Here is a 27,461-nt window from a genome sequence, read left to right on the forward strand (position 1 = left end):
CTTGGTTCTGGCTTCGGTATGGTCCTTCCGAAATTTAGGCACCCAAAGTTGGATTTATTGCTGCAAGTTTCATGGGTAGGTCCAATACGTGGTGTTAATTTGAGCCAACTGGTATCAGGCTTCAGCTCGACCCTGCAACTACGAGACTTGAACTCAAGACTGGCATGCAAGCTTTGTCAAAGTATCTTTGTTTTGGGCTCGAGCTCAATTTCTTTTGGCAATGAGGTTATGAGGTTGTAGTTGAACTTCCAGAATATGTTAAACCGGCGAATGTGCTTGTGACCATCGGAGCAATGTCATCGCGATTGGGTTGTTTTTTTCTGTTTTAGTCTAAGGCGAGTTGGCTTGGCAGAATCTATACACAACTATAAAAGCAGAAGCAAAAGTGACTTTTGACGGTTTCACAAATTATAAATGCGATAAATGCCGTAGTATTATCATGTTACGCTACTTAGAGAATTCCAAAGGTTTGGTAGTCATGAGAGATTGACGGTTGAAAAATAACCTCTCTGTAGTTTTAAGGGGAAAAAAACACCAATTATGGATTTAGACGCTCATCATCTTTACAAGATCAAAACAATATCTTATTCCTATTAGTCGTAGGGCATCCAGTTTTTGTTGAAAACAGAAACGGTTATATTCAACTTATCACAATCCAATCTAATTCGTATAACATCATCAAGTTATATGAAAAGAATAAAAATGTAATTAATATTTATAACCAAGACATTATTAATAAGAAATAAACTTTAAACAAATATGTTATCACAAATCAAAAGAAATAAATTTAAAACATTTTTTGAAGGAACGAACCACAGTTAAGATAATAGTGGACGAACTTATGATAAAATAGTAACCAAATATTTCAGTTTCACCTATAAATCTATTACAAAAGTGGTCATTAGTAGTTTCGATATATCTAATGACTCTAGTCCATGCGTATGCACGACTTTTATATAGTTATAATTGTAAGATTAAAATAATCAAATTATACATCAAAATTTTATACAATTGAAAACACAACACATGATATAGTACATTGGTATGCTTTCGTAAGAGCATATAGAATTCATAGGATATACATCGATATGTCATATATATGGCCGATGATTCGATACTGCTATATAAAGCGTCTTTCTGCTATAATATGTATTGTTTGAGTCTTTGAGAGATTTTGAATTCAATAATCTTCACTTGTGGCTCCTGAATTCCTCTTTATTTCGGCTTCCCTTACCACCTTTCCGCCGGTAGGCCTCGCATGTAGCCCAAAAAAAAAAAAAGAAAAGGTATATAATCCATATAAAGCAAGTGATTACTTGAAACAAGTTTGACTGCCATATTACCTCTCTCATTTTCTCTGTGATCTCTTGTTAATGTCTATACGCGTAAAAATTAAATGGCCAATACGAGTCGGTTAATGATGATGTACGATATTACTTTTCTCACTTTCTTCAATTTTTTTTATCTTAACTACAATTCAATTCAATTTTTAATACTAAATTATTTCGACTATTCATTATTTTTTTTCACAATTCAACAACACAATCATTATTTTTTCACAATTTTTCCTATAATTTAACAATACAATCATTACAATTCCAAATAAATATAATTACGCAAAGCCTAATATCAAGCTCTTCAATTATATTATTAGTATTACTCAAACTCCATTTTGGAAGGAAATCATCTGTTCAGTGTGCATAACATTAACACGCACTAGTGCATGGAAGCTTGAATTGGGCCGTTTGGGCCGGGCCTGAAAAGACTAACTGGGCCTATGTGTTGTGAAGCCCATACCCAGGAGCATTTTCGCTCAATATTGGGCCAGGCCCATCACCTGTGTTTCCCCTTGAATACACATGCAGGACGATTGGCGACGCAAATTGCAAACATAAGTCATCAATCATCGAAATTCATGGGTTCAGTTACACTCAGTGGTGCTATTGAGCTGTCTAGACTCGGGCGCATACTCCATCAATTTATTATCTCCTTTCCATCCTCGAACACCATTTGCTTATATTTCATATACATGATCTTAGATGACATAATAAGATTAGATTCCGCCCGTATAGCTAGAACATGAGCATTGACTACTGCATATTCCGTGTTTGGGCTTTCCAACTATATGATGAAATAAGTCGAGGACTTATTCACTCGTGACCGGATCATTATCGTGATTAAGCACGGCTTGCTTGACTAGAATTTGGTAAAGTTAGATTGAGAAATGGAGCAGTAATGTTTGGAGGTCTCACTTGGTGAATATTACAATCGTCAAGAAGACTGTATTGCGGATATTGCAAAGAATCGTTTAGTTCATGATATGCGCAAATTTATTTTCTCTAGTTTCTTCTTGTTTGTTTTGATACAACTCCTCCTAATGAACATAATTGAGAAGATTGTGCTTGTTACCCCAGTTGGTCAATATTGAATATTGCACGTCGGATTTAATCTAAGTTTCACTTGTAATAACGGAAGGCTTGTGATTGGTTGGTCCTTTCTTCAATCTCTTCTGAACCATTCAGAAGATCTCTACTTCCGTTCATGAAAATAAGCGCCAATTACTTGGTTTTGACTTAGGAGATGATCGTTTCAAAATTTAGGCATCTAATTATGTTTGGTATATTTTCTATCACAGTACTGGCTTATTGATTCATTATATTATATATATGATACGTCCGGATTTTTTTTTTTATAAATAACACATCTCGCTCTTGCTTATGGGGTCATAGCTATACTAGAGTAACGTACTCGCGAGAATTACACTAAAAAATCACATAGATATAAGAACGGAATTAGCTTTAATTAGATTAAGAAAGAACAAAATAATCTTTGTGCAGTGGAAGAGAGATTAGGAAGCAGACGTTAAAAGTTGGGAGAGAGCGGAGAAAAGATAAGGAATGAGAGGGATAGGAAAGAGAAGTTGTCGTGTATAGATCTATTTTTTTCTAAAATTGTTTTTCTTTAAATATAACTCTTTTTACAGATACAATTGAGAATAATGCTCTCATTGCCCTGTCCGTAAATATTGCACGTCTCATCTAATCTAACCTTCGCCTTCCTTGGAAGGCTTATCTGGTCCTTTCCATGATTTTTTTACACTGTTTAAAAGAAGAATTCACATTCTGTACATGAGAATAAGCGCCATCAGTAATCTACTTTTGGTTTTAGGAATGTTTCGTAAATGAAAATTAGGCATCCGATATGTTTGGTATTTTATCATGCTATTGGTTAATTATTGGCTCATTGTCCTTATGATGCGTCCGGCTTTTCAATAAAACGATACGCCTGGCTCTGTCTTATATTGGCTCATTATCCGAAAGATACGTCCAATTTTTTTATTAATATTTTTTTTTTTATATAAACAGTACGATTATAGCTTATTTGGGTAGGCGCAACCAGTGGTGCTTGTGGGCCGATTGGCCTTGGGCTTGAGCCCGAGATGTGCGCTCAAGCTCGGTCTATGGTATATTTGTTTTTGGGCTCAGGCTCGATTTCATTCGACAATCTCAGTTGAACTTTCAGAATAAAGGTTAAGTCCATCTTTAAACTCGAGGTATAAAATGTAGCTAGAGATTTGGGTGTGGAGTATATCTGCTATTTGGGTGTAAATTGACATGAAGATTGAATGTGCGCGATGGCGAGCCTCCAGCCGAATGTCAAGGCGATTGAGTTCTTGTCTGGGGCTTAATAGAGTTGAGTTGGACTGAGGCCACGGTATCTCTATACAATTATATAAGTATTAGTAAAATACAATTATATAAGTATTAGTAAAATACATCAGACGATGTCACTTTGATAGTCCATCATTAAGTGACTCTAAAATTCTCATAAACCGCGATACGATAGAGGGCGCATCATTTATCGTAACACTCGTTAAAGTCCAAAGATTTTATAGTTATAGAAGCCGAAAAAAATTTTATATATAATTTTAAGGGAAAATTTATCTATTTATTGATTATTAAGGTGACTCTAGTCCGTGCGTACACGTGGGGCTTTCGAGTAGTAGAATTATAACTCTGGGATTAAAACAATCGAATTATACATCAAAATTTTATACAATTAAAAATGCAACTCATAATATAGTACATTGGTTTGCTTTGTTACGAGCATATAGAATTTATAATCTATACATCGATATATTATATCTATGGCCAATAATTCAACGCTGCTCTATAAAGCGTCTTCCGGTGCGAAAGAAAAGTTAATGGTTTCAACTTAATACGTGTTTTTCTTTTTCCTAGAAATGCTCCTTACAAAAAAAAATAATTATGCTTAGTCGTGAGAATTTAAGGCCGTGATCGTGAGAATTATTTACATGGCTTGATATAGATATGAACTTCAGTTGCCAATTATAAAATCATCTATCCTCAGCATATTATGAAATTTATGCTTAGTCGTGAGAATTTAAAGATTTTATTTTATTTTAATTTCACCATAGCTCGAGAAAGCTTCAACTTCCACGGACACATATAACTAAAAAATTGCGACAGAAAAAGGAAAATGATGTGTCACGCTGACGCTATAAGAGTTTTGTCACTTAATAAGCCGACTCAGTTCGATTGATTAGTTGTGATTTATTAAGCTTTAAAATACCATAATTCACACTAAAAAAGAAAAAAGAAAAATGCTGTATCTCATAAAACTCGATCCGGGAAGATTTTTACTTAGCAGTGTTCCATACTCATATCAATTGATGACATGTTCGAAAGATAGTGTATACAATGACAAGGAACCCCTCGAAATATCACGGTTACTTGAATCGCACACAGAGTCGAACCCAAAATTTGGATTGAGGGGTAGGTCCAAGGGACGAATAGGAAGACAAATTTTCCGAGTTAGGAGATCGGAGACGAATACAAATAATTTCGCCAAAAATCGAACAAAATATGTGAATTTTCTTAAAATTTCAAAATTTAGGATGACGACTGCCTCTTCACCCCGTGAATCCATTCTCGAATATCTTACATTATTTTAGAGCACACATGGTTACCGACAAGAAATATTAATGTTCATCCTTTAGCTGCTTAGTATAATTCTCATTTCGATTATCAATCTTCTTTTTTTTTTTTGTAGTAGTTATCAATCAATTTTTTAGATCTATAAAACAGTTACCGGATGAATGATAAAGCACTTTTTTTTTTATAAATAAAACAATTATATTTTATATACTTGTCGAGTTGAGATTTTAAATTCAGTTTTCAGAAGTGAGTTTCACCTTTCTCTCGACTTCCTTTTTTTTTTTAATCTCTTTTAAATTTCTATATGTATAAAAATTAAATTAAAATTAGGAGTCCGCGAATATATTCGTATTTCTGTTCGCGTGTCTATCGAGGTCTGCAATTAATTATATATTCTGTATAATTATTATACGTTGCACGGGACACACCGATGATGTGAAGGTCTGCATTCATTTCGAAGCACACATACCAACCCAACCAAATTAATAATTCCCTTTTCATTTTCACCCAAAAAAATTGATAAGTCCTTTAATGGAATTTCCATTTAAGGGTGTACGTAGTACCCGAAGGTTTCGATTCGAGAGAAATAGTTCCCGCTGATTAAGAATATGAATTACGTAACTCGCTTTATAGATAATTAAGCTCGATCGTGATGAAAATTAGGATTTTCCGAGAATTATCACGATCATTGCCAAGAAAATGCCCTTCGAAGGCCATGATTTTTTCAATAGAAGAATCACAGGAATCAAGTGTCCACCGTTCTTCAGTCTTTTTTCACTTGAAGCAGCGAGCAGCAATGAATTGGAAAAGCAAATGCTCAACGCTCACATGCCCCCTCACTTTTCAATGAATGGAGTAAACTTCCGGCACCTTTGCCAGAGTTACTGCAAATCGTTCACCGGATAAAATGCTGGACGTTATGAGCCCGTTGTTATGGTAAATATCACTAGCTAGACAACATTTTATCGTATATAGTCCGCAAGTCACGTTAGGATGCAGAGAAACGCTCTTGAAATGATATCTTACTATTGCAAAGGAAAACCTCAGGAATAAAGACCCCGACATCCGAGATGATGACTATTCATCGACGTAAAGATAACAATGTGGTATTAGCAATAGTAAGAGTTTGAAGTAGCTAAAATGAAATGCCTCTGCTCGCTGTAAAACGTTTTGCCACCATCTCTGTCCACTCTGTTCATCAGCTCCTTTATATGATATGGTGCCACTTGCAATGTTGTGACCGCACTTGTGCTTGACGCAGAGCTGCGGGACTGAAAATAATCAGAAGACGAAGATCGAAATGGCATGTTTACTATTTGGAGGATTCTCCGGCATTGTTTTTGTTTTGCATTCTCGTCTTAATTTCCATATTATTCTGTAAAGATAAGAGACTCGGGATAATCCTACCTCGAGCCACTGTCTGGAAGTTCAGAATTGACTGGACCAAACTTCTCTCCAGTACCTCGATGGCGGTCATCTTCAGCAGCATCAAGAAGATGATTGTGCGTCACATACGGTGCCATTTCTTCGTTTGCTTCCAAACTTGCAGTGGATGACAATCTGCAGGAAGCTTGACAGCTCCCAATTGATTGCTCTGATCTCTCCATTAATGGTGAAGTCTTGAAGCATTCGAGCTTCTTCTTTAGGAAATTGAGCTTCTTTTCAGCTCTGTCCCTCAGTCCGTTCTCTTCTCTGAGTCTCGTCTCTAGCTCTACCAACTGCACCCGTCAAAGGACAATGAACATGAGAAAGATAAGAGAAGATCGATCGTAGAGGCGACGCAGAATCTTCTAGCTAGTTCTGTGAGGAACGGGCGAAAGCCGGGTTACCCTTTTACCCATGAGCTCTGCTTCCTCTTTCGCAGCTCTGGATGCTTGCCTCTCTGCAAGCAATCTTCCTCTGAGGCACTCTATGAGCCTCACGCCTTCATCTCCTTCTTCCTCTCTAGACGTCATCTCGTCACTGCTGTAATGTTCGGTGAATCCGAGAACAAATGTTGATGATATATGAGGAAAATTTTATCTACCAAAAAAAATACGAGAAGAGAAGAGAACCGACCCGCATAGACATGTTCCTACTTCAATCTGATCACTAACTTGCATTTTCCGTGTCTCCTTGTTTTGAAGAGATCGTTATTTTGCTGCTGTTGGGCGAGTTTTCTCGGCACGAGCAAGTTACTCTTCGGACTCAGAACCAGAACTTTGATCTGCGAGTGAAGCAAACTTAATTAAGAGTGAAGAAATAAATATGCTTTGCCACGAAGGTGTTGTGGTGCTTAGTGAGATCGGGGCGCCGCAGTCGATACGAGTTAATGGCGGTGTAAGATCGAATCATTTTATGTAGCAATACCTTTTCCCTTTCATCTGAAGAAAGACTTGAGGAAACAGAGAGACCAGGAAGAGGAAAACAGCAGCCAACAGAATTTTTCGGGCAGCAGCCATGTTATGTTTACTGTCTTCGTGTAGAGTTAGTTTTTCTTTCAGCAAAAAGTTGGAGAAAACGATTTCAAAACTGTTTCCACAGGGTTCCAATTCTCCTTTTCCTTTTGAAATTATTTGGTCTGCCTTTCGAGCAGAAAGGACAAGGTCTGTATGGTTCTTGTGAACATTTTTTTGTACTTTTTACTGCACTGAATCTTCAATCAATATATCTATATACGTAACTATAAAATATATATACATATACATACATACATACATACATACATATATATATATATATATATATGAATTTTGCCCTAATTCTGATAGTGAAGACAATCTTATGTATTCGAGCCAAAAAGAAAAAGAGAGAGAGAGAGAGAGAGAGAGAGAGAGAATCTTACGTACAGCATTAACCAATTTTGTTTTGTGCATTTGATGCCGAGAGTTGATTAGCTTTTTATTTGTGGCCCTCCCCAAACTCATAAATTCCATGAGCCACAACACTTCCTTTGCTTCTTACAAGGTCCTCAACTGTGCTTTTTTTTTTTTTTACTATCTCGAGAATTAAATGACACGACCCTCTGGAAGCACAATCGGGATTGATCAATTCCGATGGTCCCGACACTAGTCGGTAATTTTTAGCTAGATATCGAAAGTGTCCTATAAATTTGGCATTATTTGATGATCTCAAGAAAGCAATGACCACTAGATACTAAAACCTGATTCTGAACTGGGTCGTATTTGATGTCACGTGATGTCCTTGCGTTGTTCTTTTTGTCCTCGGGTTGTTTTTGGTCTTTCTCTGTTCCTTCAGGATTGATTGATCTAATTCATAAAATGATCATTTTCTTAATTATTAGACCCACCAATTGCATTAGAAGCTAATCATGAGGAGCTTGCACTGCACTCTTAAGATATTTCATCAGATGAAAATAAATCAAAATTATCAACTCAATTTCTTGAGCTTTCTGATCAGTCCAATGCCACTGCAGGAACTTTGATGAATCACCAGTTATAATGCTGTCTTGATGAGCATCAGTGTGTGGGACCTGTTCTGTAGTGCCGGGAAACTGCAGTGTGTATGAGTAAATATAAACCGTCACATGAAGAGTGACGCCGAACCATTAATAAGAGGTGGTCAACCATGAACATTAATGAGTTCCTAACCACAAGGCATACAAGGCACACTATAATCCGCAATTACTCGGCCATCCTCATTCTTATAAGACCTAATAATTGAAAAGGTGACTCTTCGAAGATGTTGAAAATGCTTATGTTAACAAATTAGTTAATTATTCAAACATCCAGACCGAAAAGCACGATCTTGCTCGAATGTCTTGAAGAGACTAACTGTATGTGAAACCAATGTCACTCTCCAACAAACAGAAATTGAAATATCAAGGAACAGTTTACTGTAGAACTCGCACTGAGATCTGATTATTCAGGCAGAAACCTCGGTTCTTTGCAATGAAAGCATTCATTGCTTGAGCCCGTGAAGGGAAGCTCACAGTCGCCATTCTAATTGGATCCGGGAATCCTTGCCTGCAAATTAAATCATGAAGATAAAATGAACCACCTCAGGAAACTGTGGAATCAGACACGAGGGGGGGGGGGGGGGGGATGGGGGCGCGGTTTGTGAAGCTGGAAGATCCAAGCATCAGCGTCCAATTCTTTTGGTGTACTCGTACACGCGCTTATAATTTGAGTTGGCTATGTCATCAGACATTGATAGCTCTAAGGGGACTCACCAAGCTAAAGCGAAGTATCAATCTCACTTAAAACTGCTGAGGACTATCACGAGGCTTCCCCGATAAGAGAGAAACTACACTAACCTGTAAAACAACTGAATGGAGGATGGATCGTATTGGCACCCAGATAGGAAGCGTTCAATGTCTTCGGGGATGGCTTGTCGAGGTAATCCTTGCAGTAAAAGCTACCAAAACCGAGCACAAATGAACAGTATTACTATCATAAACTACCATATAGAGTTGAACATCATGATATCTGAGAACACTAACAACAGCTGAGTAGTGACACTCACAGTTTTCCCATCATAGTTTGTCGTAAACTCCCACTGGGAACGATCCACCTGAAAAGAATATACAGCTTCCCTCTTCAAAACCATTTATACCCGAACAATGCAGGATCATTCCAAGAACTCCAAAGGCAGGTTTAAGGTGAGTATTAGTAGAAGTAATTTACCCTTTCCAACTTGTGCAAACGACCTTTCCTGTTAATCAGCTTAAAAGCCCGATCAATTTCATGCCGAGAGCGGAACTGTACTAACCTAACCAAAATAACAATGTAAATGCCAAAAACGTTACATTCATAATACTGGAACTATAAGAGAAGGAAGAAGAGGTTTCGATGTGATTACTGATTCTTTCTATACTATCCAGACCGCACTAGACGAAATGAGAAAGCATGAAAACTCCGCAATGCCTAGGGGACCAATCACGAGATTCCCAACACTTTGTTACAAATATATGGATCTTGAGCAAAGAAGGCATTACATTCCAATTGGCGCAAACGAGCGGTCGTAATTCACTCTAATATCATCGAGGCTCAATTTACACTCATCAAGCAGGTTGATGACATCGGATTTCAGAGTTTGCTTCGTGATTCCCAACAACTTCCTGTAAGCCGCACCTGATGAACAGCGAGGAAAGTGAGAAGGATTGCATTGTATTGTCCGCTCAGAGTTGAATTCAAATTTGATTGAAAGACACCTCAGAGGTTCGTTAAGCAGACAATACGAAAGCATTTGATTTATAGAAGGAAGCATTGCATTACTGATAAATCATTGAGTGAGATTGAAACACTTTCTATAAAATCACCATCACATAAAGCATTGGTCCCAATATGAACAGACTCGGCGAGCATAAACCCTAAGCATTAGCACACTACCGATAGGGAGAATAGTAAACTGTGCACTTGCAGCATCGGAAGTGATCGCAGACATGGCTTTTCAAGTTAACAGAGCAACAAATGAAGCACCTGTGTCCGGAGTCTCGAAGAAATTATCCACCGTCGCATCCTCACGCTGCTCCGACTCAGTCGAGAAGCGCCGCCGCGGCTCTCGGAGGAACGTAGCGAGGCCTCGGCACGGCTCGCCGCCTGCACCTGCTAGCAGAGTGGAGGTGGGCCTCAATAGGTTCCGGAGCTGGTTCAGTTTCTCCATTTTCCAGCTGAACCAACGGCGAAGGGGAGAGAGAAAGAACGGAGGACTGCGGTTTTCTAGCTTTTCGGCAGTGGAAGGCTCAGCGGCCGCGCAGAGAGGGTTTCGCCGGCCATCGCTGCAGCTCGAATGGCTTTGAGCGCGAGCTGGAAGTTGCTGGCAGGCCACGGCCCAGTCCGCCCGAAATAATTACGGCCCTTGTAAAATGAGCGGACCAGCGGAGCCTTGTAAGCTCTAATTGGGCCTTGGGCTTAGCAAATGAACCCAAATTATATGTTCCCTTGGACGTGATCGATGTGAGCCCAGGCCCAATTATTTTGTCACGTACTTGACGATCATCTTCATAAAAAAAATTTCCAATTAATATTTTATATTTATATGGACCTGAATATATATACATATATGCCTCGAATCATCAACATATATAATTCTGAGGGTGCACAGGGCGTTCTGCGATATATGTGTTTGGTAAACTTTGCATTATTTAATTAGATGAATTGATTTTTTTCCTCGGAACTAGAAATGATTCGTTAATTATTGGAAAACGAGTATAGAATAAAATGAAAAAAAATACATGAACGGAAACATTGGATGAATTCTCAAAGTTAAGTGTAGAGGAAGATACATCAAAAATTCGCATCAATCAAGCACAATCCAATAGTTGTAGAAATCAAGTCGGTCTCCAAAGTCCTAAACTCTACCTCCTGCCGATCGGCATGGGCACCGATGAAAACTGAGATGGGATGGTCCTTCAGGCAAATCCAACCAGCTTCTCAGACATCTCGTACGAAAATTCCAAATTAATTTCCACACGAAAGCAAAATAGGAGATGTCTTGAGTTGTACTGAAGCGCGACCCGCACACCACAGGAAACCGGGGGCTCGGAGCAAAGGCTAGGCTGGGGAAAGGATGATTAGGATTCAGGTCCACGTCAGATCTTGTTTAGATCTGTTGTAAAGACAATGGAATGGGACAATGGAAAATGTTGGATGAAGCTTCGGCGATATCACATATAGCTAGCTACTAGCTATGGCTTTTGGGGGGGGGGGGGGGGGGGGGGGGGGGGGGGGGGGGGGGGTGGTTGAGGCCAAACGAGGAAGGAAGAGTTATAGTTAGGTGGTTAGTTTTTTTTTTGGTCATAGTAAATAGATTTTATTAATGTGCGTTGAAGTGCCAAATAGGCAATTGGCAACGACATGAGCCTTGCTTACTCTTGACGGGATATGGACCAGAGCTACGCAATTACAGATTAACATGACGGAGTGACCATGACTACGAATTCTCATAACCTCAAAGGGAACTACAACATGAACCCAAGAACGGCGTCGAACTACATCGATAAGGCATCAAAAACCCAAACAACCAACGATTTTATTAATGGGAAATGTAGGAGGTGGCTATACCAGTGTCCAACACGGGTAATTGTCAAATCATATTGAGGAGCGGTCTGATTCAAGAATCAGATTTAGACAAACAGGAAAACACACCAACACAAACAACACAACAAGCAAAAGGAAATACACAACGGACTCCAGTTCGATGCCGATCAGCGGGGAGTCTTATTGAAATCAAGCACATCTATTTTAGGCTTTGAGAATTGATAGGGTTGAAATAGGAGTCCACATAGCCGTCCAGGTCTATCGGATGGGCTTATATCCGATTAATCCTGGTGAGACCTGATCAAATCTGGTCAGCATAGTCGAACTAGAGATTGATAAAGGGGAGAGCGCTCCAGGTGCGGCAGAGGAGGCAGTGGTGGTGGGGGGCGAGCGACTGCACTTGGTTTGCTTATGCTGTAGCAGCGAAGGAGAACACGGAGGTAGGCATAAGCATAAGAGACACGGAGGCGGGTCGAGTTGCTATTGACATTGAAGGAAGAGGGGAAATGATCGTTGAAAGTGTAGGAGAGACAATCATCGTCGGACGTGCCCAGCCAGAGTGGAATGCGCCACCAGCAGGCTACTTTGCTGTGGCGAGGGTTCTGGAGTTAGGGTTTGATGGGAGCAAGCAAGAGAGATGATTTATGTTGCGTTTGGTTTCATAATATAATTTTAAAATCAGATTTTGATTTTAAAAATGAGTGGTATAAATGAGACCCACCCTTTAATTTTGTATGAGTTATTTTGTTTTGTTGTGGAAAAAAGTGGTATAAATGGGGCCCACTCTTTAATTTTGTATGAATTATTTTATTTTATTGTGAGTAGAATTAGGTTAAAGTTGTAATTTTAAAATGTGATTGGCAAACCAAACAAGCCATTAGATTTTCTCTCATATGAAAATGCTAGGTAGTTAATTGAGTAAACTGGCAATTTCGTCCCTGACTTACAACGCAAATTGCATCATTTGGGTCCCTGAAAAAAATATTAGATCGAATTCGTCCCTAGTCACATCGAAGTCGTCCCTGGTCATATCGAATTCGTCCCTGGTAACATTAAGTTCGTCCCTTATCACATTAAATTCGTCCCTGGCCACATCAAATTCGTCCCTAGATACATCGAATTCGTCCCTGGTAACATTAAGTTCGTCCCTGGTCACATCAAGTTCGTCCTTGGGCACATCGAATTCGTCCTTGGTCACATCAATTCGGTCATTTGTCACATCAGTTTGATCATTGGTAACATCAAACCCATCCTACGGTCATTTGCCGTTATAACTCCGTGAGAGACCCAGATTAATGTATATAAAAAATGTCCTTATGTGTTGAAAGGGTCCTTATGTTATGAACCAGAGACGAGAGGGAGTGATAAAAGAGGGGACAAAAAACGAGGGAATAAATTGAACAGTTACATAAAATGACGATATTGATGAATACGATGTTTTCCGTCCAGTGTTAACGATAGATTTGACGGAAGGATAAATTTGATGTTATCGATGACCAAATTGATGTAACTAGGGACGAATTCGATGTGCCCAGGGACGAATTTAATGTGACCAGAGACGAACTTGATGTTACCAAGGACGAATTCGATGTGTCCAGAGACGAATTTGATGTGGCCAGGGACGAATTTGATGTGGTCAGGAATGAATTGGATGTGACCAGGGACGAATTCGATGTAACATTTTTTTTAAGGACCTAGATGATGCAATCTGCGTAAGTTAGTGACGAAATTGCTAGTTTACTGGTAGTTAATTTGTTTGTTCTGGAGAAGATATCATGTGCTTGAGCTGAATTACATGATGCCGTTTATATTTTACCTAATTATAGGAGGATTTTGATCTGGTCTCGTCCTATATCGTACTGGGAGATGCTAAAATAAACACAGTTGATTGCAAAATACAACCTAATTGACTGGAGCCAAGCGTCTTAAGGTGTAATTGATTGTATTATACTTTTACAGTCGACTGTGTTGATTTGAATTTTTTAATACTGTAAAATGAGGCCAAATAAGATTCCAAATACAGTAACATTTTGGACCTCTGTACTATGTTCTCTGCCAAACGTCACATGCCTTTTAGGAAAGAGACGATAAAATCCCCCACCCCCACCACCACCACGTGACAGCGATGCACGATTCCCGGGTGATGAGAGAAATGTTTCACATACAGACATGCAAGTCGATCTATCCTTTTATTCTCAGCAGCCAAACCAACTTGTCCTTCACTTATCAGTGCTCACAATCCGTATTTTAACTTCAAATAGGCCTGGGAGAGGACGAACATAAACTCGTTATTGATACATGCACGTGGACTATATTCAGTTTGCTAGAGCGACATACATGTATAACATCAACGTATTAATTTTGACCTAACTTGTTTGAATTGTAGGTGACGACGAGTTACGAAGGAAATGAATTATGTCAAATCTGCAAGTCCAAACTAACGGTAAATACCTATTGCTATATGATTCATCGGATGGATAAGTTTTACCAATCTCTTTACCTATAATCATCTTCTTTTTGGCCAATCCTATATAAAGTAAAATTGCATGAAAAGACCTGTCCATTTTATTTTTTATTTTTTTGGTCAAATACGAAGCAAAGCTCAAAAAGATCCCCCGTTTTTGCACGCGCCTCATATTTATTTTCTAATGATTTATTGTAAAATAATTTTTAAAAAGAAAATCTCACACTAATACTTAAAGAAAAATTTCATATTGTAATCGCTTTTGTTATTTTATAATTAGATATTATTATAAAACTACTCTTATTTCTATTGGAAAAAAAAGAATTACCAAAAAGACAGTAAAGTGTAGTGGGGCACGCTTTCGTATGTTGATCAAGATGTCACAAGTTCAATACCTAATGAGATTATATTTATTCATTTATTAATTTTTTAGCATTTTTCATTTATTATACTAAGCATTAAGCATAGTTTGTAATCGAAAAAAGAATTAATATTCCTGAAAATTTTGTCTTTTTTTCCATTAAAGAAAACAACTATCCACCTTTACATAATTAGTTATAGCTACCAAATGTTTAAAAAAATATCATTATTCTCGTAGATTTAACAAAATTTTTATAACATTTAAAATTCAATAATAATGCATAAAAATATCAAAGCAATCACACGCGCGCGTATCACCGGTGCACGAGAGAGACAGGTGATGTATATAAAGAATCTTCGTTCTTCTCATGGAATAACTAAACTCATAATTAATTAATTAATTAAATATGATGATTATTACCGGTGGACCTTCGGCTCCGTTCCTTCATTCTCAAAGGGAGAAGGCCGGAATGAATGTCCTTATCGTCCATCGTATACTATACATCGCTATTGGGCCCCCCCGTCACGTGGTGAAATGATAATCAGCGCCCGCCCAAACGCGCCCTCCTCCTTCCACGTCTTCCGCACAACTGGGTGGGACCCACTCAACCGCCACTCCGCATGTTCCTTTTTCGTTCGACACGACAAAGCTTTCTCCGTCAGACCTGGTCGTATCGGTCGTACGTACGTCCCTAACTTCCACCAATCAACCCATATAATATAGACCAGTGGTCACTACTAATCACTAATGAAATTATGAAAGGCACAATCTAGGGCAGGCTTTTACTGCTTGCTTGCTGCTATAAATTTTACATTCGTCCCAATTTCTTAGCAGTAAACCCTTATATATACATCATCTAAAGTGGTGATCTAATGATTTAAAACTTACTCTTGTACAACTTGGTATATGCATTTGTATCAAAATATTTGCTAAATGTGTCTCTTTGACTCAGACTTGTCTTTGATAGTGCTACGCTGATTGGGCCAATACTTGCGTAGGTTGTTCAATTCGTTTGATCTGTTTGCGATTGAACATGTCCGAATTGCACAACAGGAGGTGACAAGATCGCTATTACTGTTATTCACCTTTTTATCCGGCAAAAGGATATAAACCGCTGACATCATTTCTTTCTCGCTTTTTAACTTATACATATTTATAGTCGATTATGATTAAATTTGTTTTTATTTTATAAGCTAGATATTATGGGACGCAAAAGATGGTGCGGATTTGATAAAATAAAGTCTAATCTAATGCATTCTCAAATTGGTTCAAACATGTCATTTATGATTATGTCGAACTTAACGTATTTTGGCGTAATTTACTTCCGACAATAATAGAATATGATTTGAGATTTCAGCCTTTCAGGAAGCTACTTAAACGACCTCATACTCATAGTACTATCTGCTACAGTTAATTATAATTTATCTATCAAAAAATAAATATAATTTATAATATTTTTTGGCCAAAAATAATTTATAATGCTGATAACGGAATTCGCCGCAATTCCAAGTGATCATTGTACCAATTAAGCCCTCTCTCATATCATCCTCTCCATAACAAGCTGAAGGCGCCTTTTGGCATGGCCCGACAGCTCCTACTGAGGAAGGTCGTTGCTCTTTCCACTGCAAGAAAGAAAACCCACCACCCCCAATTAAAATTGCAGCCACAAACTCTCAACACACACCTAGTTGCCAATCACAAGTAGATCGCCTTCGAGTTCTTTCGGGATCGGAGAGGCGATGGATTTCGGGTGGATGTTTGAGTTCTTGAAGGGGATGCTAAAGCCGGTGGCGGCCCTGGCGGTGGTGGCCATGGCCGTGGCCCTGTCATATGCGCAGAGGCTCGGGCTCGAGTGGGAGATGGCCTACTCCATCTCCCGCGCTTTCCTTCAGCTCTCCGTCATTGGGTTCGTCCTGCAATTCATCTTCAGTCGGGAGAACAACGTGTGGATAGTTCTTGCTTACCTCTTCATGGTTAGTAAGAAGATCAGAATCAAATTTAGGAACTCTTGGTCTCAAGTCGTGGACGATGCCCCGATACAAAATCCCCTTTCGTTGAGTAAAAGTGTATTGATTGACTCCACGTTCCTTCACTGTTTCAGGTCTCAGTCGCTGGTCATACTGCTGGTCAGCGAGCTAAACACGTCCCTAGAGGGAAGTATGTCGCCGGAGTTTCTATACTGGCTGGAACAGCGATAACGATGTTCCTTCTGGTCATACTGAACGTGTTTCCTTTCACTCCTCGTTACATCATTCCCGTTGCCGGGATGATGGTTGGGAATGCGATGACCGTCACCGGAGTCACCATGAAGAGACTCAGAGATGACATCAAAGTCCAGATTAATTTGGTAAGTCCCACCTTTCCTCCAGAACCATAACCATGACCTTAATACAGAAGTCATATGTCAAGAAGTCTTCCCCTTTCCATTTATAGAATAAAGTCAAAGACTCATTGCAGACGTTTTTTGAAAATCTGATAGCACAAGGGACTCTACTCCGCAGCTTTAATTTCTATCGGTTTTTCGATATGCCTAGACCGGCCCCTGAGCGGTATGGTAGAATTTTCTGATCCCAATGTTTGCAGAACGCCGGTTACAGGGTCGCTTTTTTTTTTTTCTTTTTTTTTTTTTTCCTTTTATTGTAGGTGGAGACAGCACTTGCACTGGGGGCGACCCCGCGCCAGGCGACACTGCAACAGGTCAAGAGGGCTCTGGTGATCGCGCTCTCTCCGGTGCTCGACAATGCGAAGACTGTGGGTCTGATTTCACTCCCGGGTGCCATGACCGGGTTGATAATGGGAGGGGCCTCTCCTTTGGAAGCTATTCAACTTCAAATCGTGGTAATGAACATGCTTGTAGGCGCATCCACCGTTAGTAGCATCATGTCCACCTACCTTTCTTGGCCCAGTTTCTTCACTAAGGCTTACCAATTAGAAACCAAAGTCTTTGCGTCGTGATCGGGGCCTGACAATGCACTCTTCACTGTCTGCATTATATAATGCAGAGCCCCGGTCGTGCAGAAGTAACGAGCCAAAGCTATCAATTGGTCTGATTCAGAATTTCGAAAAAATCTGTGCCTTTTTTTTTTTTTGCTCGATAAAAGAAAAACAAGCTGCACTTGAATGTATGGTACATGATACGGTGATAGTGACTCCATTTTTTACATCGAATTATTAACATGTACTGTCTGAACTGTCTAACTTCATCGGACATCCTTCAGTTCCTATTCAGTAAATTGGATTCGCTGCATGACGAAGATCATACGGATCCTGTTGATCCACATTTGTTTCTAAAATTGCTAACCCAACCACATATATGTGTACTTCTGGAATATGTATACACTTCAATAACAGTTAAAGGCCAAATTACAGCAACCTTTAGCATCAACCTGAGCACATTAGATTAGTTCTGTTGTTTAATATGCTAACCAGAGCTTTGTATGGATAGTGAAGTTTCTTCCTTTTTATCTCATGAAAAAAAGCTTTGCCAAGTTCCCGACTGACGATGCACTTCGACTGCCAATACTGAGGATATATAACAAGCTTAGCGCGGTGCGTATGACAACCCAGGTATCATTGGTTATCCCTGGAAGTGTTTGAAAGGACTCTCATTCACGTAATTGCCAGGCGGGTCATAATTACAGATTGCATACGAGCCGCCATTGAGGCACGTGACTATCGCACAGCCTACCTTGGTGGTGTCAAGCCAGGCCACCTGGGTGTAGTGCCCGCACATCTGGCCCGGGGCACACACGTTGTTGGTCTTATCGTAGTATTTGTCTTCGCTGACCCAGGATTCCACCACTTGAGTCGGCGTCCAGACATCCTTCTCGCCCCAGAATATGTTCTCCCCGTAGGGCCCATAAGAGTGGAGCATCTTGCAGTCCAAGGCACGCTTGGCTGCGAAGCCGCGGGCATACTGGGCTAGGCCATTGTCCCATTGGAGAGGGGGTTCATTTAAAGAGGCCCTGACCTCGTTGTGAGCTCCCAGGAACTCCACTGCCCTTGCCACTGGGACTCCCGGCACGGGACTGGTAATTCCACGATGAGGCATGGGCGTGCTTGCGCTCGGGTTCGACCCTGATGTAACACCAACACTTGCCCCATTATTGCCAGGAGAAACACTGACCTCCGCGTTGTTACCGCCCTGAGAAGCACCGGTCAGCGCATCGCTAATGCCGTGAGAAACACCGGCGCCGGCAGTGGTCCCATCGGCTGCGTGCCCCTTTCCGGTTGCGTGGAAAGCAACGCCCCCTGCCCCAGCCCTGTTAACTCCCCGCGCATGGACGGTGCAGGCAGAGACAATGGAGACGAGAATGATGACCTCGACAAGGGAAATTATCGGCATCGAGTGTGCCATTGCCGTCGATATTGTTTTAGCCTTCTGTCTTCTCATTATACGGGGGGGAGCAGCGGCAAAGCGGAAAAGAGAGAAGCGAAGAAGAAGGCTGACGTTCTTTGCCTTCGGCTCCTCTGAGGAACTTTGACTCCATTTTTAGCAAAGCTATGCAAAACCGTCCCTCCCTATTTCAACCCACACACCACCCACACCCCCAATAATAGTTTATTAGGATAGTCGATCTGGTAATTCACGCCAGAAACCCAAACTGCCTTATCTCCCAGTGTCCCTATAATTACTATTATTAGCTCGTATGCTCCTGACTTTCAAGCCATGCGGACTCAGAAGAAATTTTTAAGTTAGATCGGAGGATGTTATCAGTTTATTGACTAAAACTAATCACCTCATAAGTATCGATTTGGCCTCGACCAACAGCTATTTTCAATGATTTTGAACTCCTCAACTGCAAACAAAGTCCTCTACATGGAGAATAGTTTAACAAAATGACGCAGAACATCTGGTATTTGAATTACAGTGGGCTTCACCGAAAAAATTAGAGCGAATAATTTTACGCAATAAGTAAAGTAAAATATCCGATGCATCAGGCAAATTATATGGTTTTGAGTTCAGACCGACCGAGAGTGCTACTGCATTGACAGGCCAACTAGATTGTCCTCCCCGGCCTGGGGGACTATGGGGCTCCCACCAACGGTTTTTTTTTTTTTTTCCCCGTTAAGAAAGGAAGCCATGAAGCCTTAGATATAACCAAGGGCAGAGCTAGGACTTCCGTTTAGGGGGCAAAAATATCACTTGATGTACATAATGTAAAAGTACCTTTTTTTTTTTCTAGGAGGGATAAAAGATTAATTTTACATAAAAAAAATCTTATATAAATATAATTTTAGGGTAAAAAAAAAACTGAAACTTCAGTTGGGCAATTGCCCCTTGGAGTCCGCGTGACTCTGCTACTGGATACAACAAGGAAAAACTAAGTGGGATAAAGACGGGATATGGAAGTCTCAACTACATAACCAAGAAGAGTCGTGCCATTGCAGATCGGCAGGGAGCTAAGGAAGTGGCAGCCAAGAGGTAGAATGAGAGATCAATTGGCTAATCAATCCTCATAAGAGTTGTCTTCACGATATGTGTGTTAGGCGCGAACCGCTCAATCTCTTAAGAGGAGTTCCTTGATGGCTCTGACTAACAAAGCCATCTGAAGAGAACCGGGAGAAGATCCTATGACAGCACTCTGAGCGAGGGAGGAATCAAACTCGAGGATTACTCTGCAATGACCAAGCGACTAGACATGCTGCAGCCCCATAAATATGCCCCACAATTCCGCAAAAATTGGCCGTAGACCACCCTATGCAAAACCCGACACCCAGTGCCTTTGCTCATCTCGAACGATTCCATGAGCCCTGCACGTCCTGGTTTGCCCTTGGAGACCCCGTCTGTATTCAAGGGCAACAAAGGAAGGAAGGGAAGGCATAAAGCCTTAGATACAATTCAAAAAAAAAAAAAAAACACTAAGCAGGACAAAGACTTGAGTATGAAAGCCCTACCACATCGCCAAGGCCACTCAACCCACCAACGTTGATTTGGTGTATGATTTTTTTCTCTCTGCTTCCTTTATCCATAAGGCATAAACAGACAAGTTGATGTCTGACGTGGCGAAATCTATTCTAAGCTTGGTGGGTGAGCATATACGCGCCAACGCGCAGGGTACGACGCGACGCCGTCTTTCTCCAAAGAACCGGTCAGCTCATCTCAGCTTTCTCCCATCGTTCTTTCAGCATCTCCCACGCAAGGAAAGTTCGGAACCGCCATTGAAGTTTCATTCCACGAGCTCGGGGGGCTAGGAGAGGCGCGGCGTGCGGGCTCCCTTCGATCCTGAAATCCTTATTACCGTGTTGCTCGCTCCCTCAGTTCTGAACTTGCCCTGCTACGATCTCCGACGAACCCAGCTGAGCAATCAATCGTTCGCAGGCTCCTCCCTTTCGCTTCTGCGAGAGATGATAGCTCGATTTTCATCCGCTTCTCTGTGTTTCTGGATCCTCTTGAGCTGCTTTCCAGGTACAATTTCCGTTTTCTCGATGAACAGGGAGGCGATCTAGCCTTTTCTAGCTACGTTTCTCTCTATTCCTTTAGTTCGTTGATCGTTTCTATCCTTCTCTAGTAATAGGCTCGTCTGATATGATCTGCATGTTCGCCGTAATGACCGTCACCGTTGAGGTCACTGGTTTAGCTGGAATTGTTTGATTTCGGGATAAAACGTATGCTAACTGCGTGAGAATGATGTTTGAATTGTGTAATGGGGTTCAAAGACTCAGCGAGCGTGCTCAAGATACGAGGAGGAGGATAAATCAGTTGAATTTGCTCCTGAAAAGTGAAATCCTTTGTCTACCGTTCAATTGGAAGCGTCTAATAGGCAGTTGTGATTATGCAGGGCAGCTGTTATCTGCAGACGTAACACTCGATTCAGTTTCGATCTTTAAGACTCATGAGTGGTTCATAGCTAAACCCACAGTTTATTTCCAATGCAAAGGGGAGAACAAGACAGTGTTGCCCGATGTGAAGGAAGCGCATGTCATATACGAATTTAAGGGTCAAGAATCTTGGCAGGTCTGTATCTTTTCTTCTCATCGGAATTAAGTTTTTTAAACCATGCTTGGCGGTTTAAGGGAATTTCATTTAATAGGTTCGTCAAGCTATGTAGTGGTTACCGTAAGTATTTGGAAACGAATATGGTAAGACTGAAATAATTTCTATTAAGTGGCTTTTAAGTTTTGGTTTGCATACCCCATTTAATGGAACTAAAAGAAAACTCCCATCTTGCTTAGTTAATGTTGAAGAAAGATACATTCCAATGCTGCTCTTCGGTCCAACATCATCTAGCATTTGATATGAAAAAGATCTAGAATAAATAGTAGATATTATAAGTATTCATATTTTTACTTTCACCATAAATATATGGACAATATGGGAAGTTTCTATTACTCTTAATCCGAAAAGAAGTCTCGGTTCCTATTTTCAGTCAAAATGCTTTCTAACAGTTTATGATGCTTAGTTGTTTTGTTTACTACTTTCTGTCAAAATGCTTTGCAACTCTCTCTGATGCTATAGCATCTAATTTGAGAACCTTCTTTTGCAGCCTCTCACAAACTTTTCGAGTGAAAAATGCAAACGATGTGGGTTTTATGAGGAGGACACTGTAAACTCAGATGATGTATTTGAAGAGTGGGAGTTTTGTCCTTCAGACTTTTCTGGATCTGATGGAAGATATACTCGAATCAATGATAAGGAATTCAATGCTACATTTCATTGTCCGGAGTGCGTACATCTTTCCGCAGGTAAGTTTATTATATGTCCTTTCATTTCTAATGATGTCTCAGTCTTAAGTTCTAAGCGAGATATCATTTTCAAGTGTCTAGATGATTGCTATTATCATAAGATGCTACTCTCTTTATAGTGATCTAACCTATAAACACAAGGAATTCAGATGCTATATTTTTTTCGAGCATTAGGAATGCCAATCTTGTGAAGAGTGCACTGTTAACTTCTTCTTATTGTTGGGAAAAAAGGAAACGGTTATATGCTGCGAGGAAATACTTCCTCTTTCCAGACACACATAGGCACCGGTTATGCATAAAACGACTTGACCATGACCATGTGGAACTGCTTACTTTTCTCACACTGCTAGTGCTAGCCTTCTTCTTCTCCTTTTGTGTGTGTGTCTGTTTATGTTGTTCCTTCAAAGGGACATGGATACCTTGTCTTTCATATTGGCAATAATTTTCTCTTATATAACCTTGTAGTTCTGGTTAGCTTTGTGTAAGTTAGCACTTAAAAAATTTGGTCCCTCTTATTGCTCCTAGATAAATTTCAGCAAATTATTTAAATTCAGTCCCCCACTTTCTTTTTCTCAGTCTATATTCTGACTATTGTTGCTGGTAATTTGTTTGTAGATTCCAATTCTGCTCCTGCTGCTCATAAGGAAAAAAAGGGGATGCATGCTGCTCTCATCATTGCAATAACCGTCATTGTGTTCATTATTTTCATCCTTGTTTTGGTGGCTGCTTACAAGTACTGGCTAAAGAAGAAGAGGGAGCAAGAGCAGGCTCGTTTCCTGAAACTATTCGAAGATGGTGATGATATTGAGGATGAACTTGAACTTGGCAATGTATTATGATCAGTCAAAAGGTCCGTTACCTTCTGTACAGTAGTTGGTAAAGGATGAAATTTTTCCTCTGTATAGATGAAGAAAACGAAATAGAAGCCATAATTATATTTCGTGTGCCTTGTGGAATCTCGTGCGGTTTCTTTTCATTGAGAGAGCTCTGATTCGATGATGCTGAAGGAGATGGGGAAATAAATCGAAACTCTGAAGTTGGAAAAGATCATTCTTTGTCTAGCTCAACTTTAAATTACACTTCTTTGTAGAACTAGGCTATAGGTCCTCCTTAATACATATGACAGCACGAAATAGCAGAAACAAAGGAGGAAAATCCAAGAGCCGTGAATGTGCCCAAAGATGAGTAAGGATGCTGCAGCCTTTTCAATTTAGCAAATGGACTCTCTTGAGTTGAAAAGGACCAGTTCCGGTCATTCTGCTATTGGAAAGAGGTATTGCGGTCATCTCTGAAATGCTTTACTACTCGATAGTTCATCTATACTATACCTTAAATGATTGCGTCGCATATTCTTGGCTATTCTCTTGAGATGCATGGCCAGTAACCAAAGATGCTTTCATAGAGTTCCAGCCCGTTTACAGAGGTCTGCGGTTCTTGTCCGTTATTAAAGTCTTGAGAGTGTTCCTCCCAATACTTTTCCAACCAAGACCAGTAACCTGATAAAGATTCATAGGCATAGGGTGTCCGGGTTTCCTCTTCCTTGTAATAGCTCTCACTCTGTAGCGTGTCACTCTGAGGCAAGCCTTCGCCTGTTCTCCTTGAAACACCGCTTTGCCCATTGTCATGTGCGAGATCATTTCCAACCAAGAAGAAACTCTCTTGCCAGTGATTGGTGAAGTTAGGTCCATTCAGCCAATTCTCATGGCCATTGTAGGGTGGTTCTTCTCCTTCATTGTGCTCCACCAATTGGGGATTGCTGCCGAAAAACCAGTCTCTGCAATCACTATCTTCTTTGTCCCTGTAGGCTGAATGCAGGAAACCATCAGAATCCTGCTCTTGGTCGAGGGGAGTCTGGTCTAGGTTGGAATAGGGGGGACAGAAAGCGCTGAAGAATGGCAAGGTATTTTCTGGATTACTCTCACTGCCTACATGCTGACTCTCTGCGTTCGTGGGGGGAGGAGTGCAACTGAACTGAGGATCATACAGAGCAAGGGTTGAAGAGGCCATTCTACTTACCAACAGGTTATTTAAGATACTTTCTAGATTTATGGAAGTATTTTCTCTTCGTTTTCTTGAGCAGGAAGGCCCAGAATGCAAGAATATTTATATCAGCAGGATCTTCTCGACGATAATCCCGGTTCTTCCGGCTGAAAGGGAGGTAGGAATTTGGGTCAGTGGGCATCTGATGCTTGGTTTCAGAACAAAGCGACTGCTTTCCCCTGCCTGATAAAGGTCAGTGTCTTTTGCCCTTTGCTTTAGAATCTTTCCAGGACTATCTTTGTCCTCGTATAGCTTATCAGATTAGTAATAAATCACGACCAGCCGAGGATCGCTGATCGAGCGAATCCACGACAGGTTTAAGTCGAACCTATAAATAGTTGTTCCTTCATTCGAAGCTCAGAACACGATACTTAGTGCACTTGGGCCTGTGAGTCACTGCTACGCTTATGAGAAGTCGGAATGGTCGAAGAAGACTGCGGTCCCAAAGCTCACAGTTTAAAGGGTCCCTCCCTCAGCCTCAGCCTATAGCCCGTAAGAATCGGATTCCTTATTTGTGCACCAAAAGGGATAGATCTTAACTCGACCCCTATCTCCATGGCCGAAAGCAAGCTTCCTGCCACAATGCAAACAAATGTTTTTCAGCTTTCAGTGAAAAGAGGAATATTGATTGGACTTTCCCGTGTTCTGTACCTTATATTTCCCTTTCCCTGCAATGCAAATAGACCTTCCATGTAATCGGAAAAAAAGTCTCGGATCTGACAGCAACGCTCGTATCACGAATGAGATGTCTTGCAATCAAGGCCCAATCTGTGAGCCCAATTACTCACCGGTGCTATATTGGGCCAGAAAAATAGGCGGAGATGTTATGTAGACTGGGCCAAGTTTTGGGCTTTACCCCAATTGACACTTACTTCATAGAAGGGCAACTCGTGCTTCTAAGTTCTAATGGCTTGTTCCTTAAGGGACGGGATTTGGGCTCCGAAAACAAGTAAAGACACAATGCTTTCTTTCTTTTTTTTTTTTTTTTTTTTTTGGTTAAAAAAGATTATATATGCGCATGTATGTGTCTGTGTATATATGTATGAACTGTCTATTTCCCATCTATCTGGTTTTAGGCCTGCCCAGCTCATTCACCTAACAACCGCACACCCATGCCAAAAAGTTGAAACACTTTCATTGCTAATTGTGAATGCTTATAATCATTCCATTCACTGCCCCCACCCCATTAATCATCAATTCACCCACTAAAATATTCACTCGATTCGATCCCTCTTCACTTACCATCATAATATTATCCCGTAGCCTTCGGTCTTGCACTCATGTCTATACTATTTATTACCTTTTCATATATCAGTATACTTATCGTTTCCGTGTGATCAGTGCGGGCAATTACGATCGAAGCATGCATTTCCTCTCTCCTACTCTTTCCCCTATTTAACCTTTCCTTGCAATGCAAGCCTTTGAGCACTGCCGTTTGTTGACAATGCCATCCTCACACTCATCACAGTTCTTGTCAAAAGCCGGGAGAGGCCCCATCACTACGCCCATCAAACAAACCTAAGCTATAACACACTCGCCCGATAGAAGAAAAGAAGAAACATTCCATTACATACTTCCAAACAAAGACAAGAACTAGAGAACCCAGAGAGTAAAAAAAAAAGAAAAGAAAGGATGAGCTCCGTATGCATATCGAACTGTGTTCGGGATACACGCGCCCCATTACGAGCCACATACGTGAACCTCTACAAGTGGCCGGAGTCTGATGCCGAGTTCATGAGGTCCATGAGCTTCTCCAGCGAACGCTCGGGAGGAGGGCCAGATGTATCACGGTGGCCTGCTGCCACCGCTCCTCCACGGGTCGTGGACAGCATCTCATGCAGGCAGATGTACCTGAGGAGCTACCCGTTTTCAAGAGAGGAGGAGTTGACCGACCGGAAGGCAGTGTGCTTCGGAGGGGGAGGAAAAAGAAGAAAAAGAGGAGGCGGCGGTGGTAGGGAGAGGGAGAAGAGGCGTCGAAGGAGGAGGCCGTGCTTAGCGCTGAGGAAGGTTAAGGACATGTCTTTGGGCGCCCTGTTTAGGATCTTCCACAGGTTGCTATCTTGCTCTGCCTCTGTAGACGTTGTGGATTAGAGAGTCAAGGTCATAAACCAGGTTCTTCCTACTTTTATCTTTGTTCTGATTTTGTTTGCTGTCTTTAATGGGAGTATTAATTATCTGATCGAACGAATGCAATGTTAAATGTTTTATGTATGTCTGAGAACAACTCTTCTCGTGGCTCTTTTGCTCTTCTCTCTCTCGGTGGAGTGTGTGTATCTGGGGATACTCATGATAATGGTGGTTGCGATAAAATGGATATGCTCCCGTTCCATTTCTCGACTGCAATGTTAAGTGTTCCTTTGTCGTCGTAATTTTAATGAAAAATGCCGAGTCTCTTTAAATTTGTTCTGTACACGATGGATCAAGCCAGTCTTGGACTGCCATGGATAGATATTTAAGACTCCAATTAGTTCATGAAAGGAGATCGGGGAAGTGGGTTAACTTAAAAGGCGGCCTCAGGTAAGATAGAAATGGAGAAGTGAAGCCTACAAACTCAAATACTATTGTATTTTCATCCCATAGGGTATAACATGGTTAGGACTAGTTTTCCGTGCCAAGTGTATATCGATACTGAACTTTCGTTGCAAAATCAAGCCTAGATAACCCGATTTATCTTCCGGTTGGATACCGTGATTTGCTTATTGAATATAAACACGATGCAGTTCAGATGCAGCTCAGATCGGTTCATTGCCAACTCACATACGCTTTATACTATCGCGGCAAAGCTTCACAACTCACGAGACTTGCTGACTCTTGATTATCATCTCAAGCCTCGTAGTCGTATCTCCCAACTTAAAAAAAAGTTACACCTACAAGAGCATATGGACGAGGCCTGTACATGATTTTGAGACTAATGGAGTTTCCAATTAGGTAAGACTTCAGGAGTAGTCATTATCGTCTGATCTATTGCGCAT

General features: G+C 40.7%; 6 protein-coding genes and 1 long non-coding RNA gene across 9 annotated transcripts; 3 read left to right on the top strand and 4 right to left on the bottom strand.

Moving 5' to 3' along the window:
• Positions 1–5,965: 5,965 nt before the first annotated feature.
• On the bottom strand, positions 5,966–7,545 carry LOC116208662. Of its 3 annotated transcripts, none has more exons than XM_031542201.1 (5): positions 7,308–7,539; positions 7,017–7,164; positions 6,788–6,920; positions 6,366–6,676; positions 5,966–6,221 (listed from the first exon to the last, which is right to left on the bottom strand). In XM_031542201.1, the coding sequence occupies exons 2-5, from the start codon at positions 7,058–7,060 to the stop codon at positions 6,068–6,070; spliced, it is 642 nt and encodes a 213-aa protein (XP_031398061.1). In that variant the 5' UTR covers positions 7,061–7,164; positions 7,308–7,539; the 3' UTR covers positions 5,966–6,067. The 3 variants fall into 3 exon arrangements, with proteins under 3 accessions (XP_031398061.1, XP_031398060.1, XP_031398062.1); XM_031542200.1 differs by having other exon boundaries at positions 6,788–6,923; positions 7,308–7,535; XM_031542202.1 differs by having other exon boundaries at positions 6,036–6,229; positions 6,788–6,923; positions 7,308–7,545.
• A 960-nt stretch (positions 7,546–8,505) lies between these two features.
• On the bottom strand, positions 8,506–10,679 carry LOC116206696. Its single transcript, XM_031539495.1, has 6 exons — positions 10,379–10,679; positions 9,895–10,030; positions 9,584–9,668; positions 9,423–9,470; positions 9,214–9,314; positions 8,506–8,923 (listed from the first exon to the last, which is right to left on the bottom strand). The coding sequence occupies exons 1-6, from the start codon at positions 10,560–10,562 to the stop codon at positions 8,791–8,793; spliced, it is 687 nt and encodes a 228-aa protein (XP_031395355.1). The 5' UTR covers positions 10,563–10,679; the 3' UTR covers positions 8,506–8,790.
• Positions 10,680–16,275: 5,596 nt separating this feature from the next.
• LOC116209553 (protein ALUMINUM SENSITIVE 3) lies at positions 16,276–18,010 on the top strand. The gene is made up of 3 exons (XM_031543216.1): positions 16,276–16,736; positions 16,865–17,110; positions 17,407–18,010. The coding sequence occupies exons 1-3, from the start codon at positions 16,503–16,505 to the stop codon at positions 17,716–17,718; spliced, it is 792 nt and encodes a 263-aa protein (XP_031399076.1). The 5' UTR covers positions 16,276–16,502; the 3' UTR covers positions 17,719–18,010.
• A 199-nt stretch (positions 18,011–18,209) lies between these two features.
• On the bottom strand, positions 18,210–19,149 carry LOC116209554 (pathogenesis-related protein 1B-like). Its single transcript, XM_031543217.1, has one exon. It carries the CDS (start codon positions 19,118–19,120, stop codon positions 18,341–18,343), a length of 780 nt encoding a protein of 259 aa, XP_031399077.1. The 5' UTR covers positions 19,121–19,149; the 3' UTR covers positions 18,210–18,340.
• Positions 19,150–19,966: 817 nt separating this feature from the next.
• Positions 19,967–20,714, bottom strand: LOC116209557. Its single transcript, XR_004157279.1, has 2 exons — positions 20,662–20,714; positions 19,967–20,550 (listed from the first exon to the last, which is right to left on the bottom strand). It is a non-coding gene; the product is annotated as an uncharacterized LOC116209557 (long non-coding RNA).
• Positions 20,715–20,805: 91 nt separating this feature from the next.
• On the top strand, positions 20,806–23,405 carry LOC116209555. Its single transcript, XM_031543219.1, has 4 exons — positions 20,806–21,172; positions 21,546–21,721; positions 22,251–22,449; positions 23,065–23,405. Exons 1-4 carry the CDS (start codon positions 21,112–21,114, stop codon positions 23,286–23,288), a joined length of 660 nt encoding a protein of 219 aa, XP_031399079.1. The 5' UTR covers positions 20,806–21,111; the 3' UTR covers positions 23,289–23,405.
• Positions 23,406–25,806: 2,401 nt separating this feature from the next.
• LOC116209556 lies at positions 25,807–26,890 on the top strand. The gene has a single exon (XM_031543220.1). The coding sequence runs from the start codon at positions 26,122–26,124 to the stop codon at positions 26,578–26,580; it is 459 nt and encodes a 152-aa protein (XP_031399080.1). The 5' UTR covers positions 25,807–26,121; the 3' UTR covers positions 26,581–26,890.
• Positions 26,891–27,461: the final 571 nt, after the last annotated feature.

This window comes from Punica granatum, chromosome 5, assembly GCF_007655135.1.
Source record: "Punica granatum isolate Tunisia-2019 chromosome 5, ASM765513v2, whole genome shotgun sequence".
Lineage (NCBI taxonomy): Eukaryota > Viridiplantae > Streptophyta > Magnoliopsida > Myrtales > Lythraceae > Punica > Punica granatum.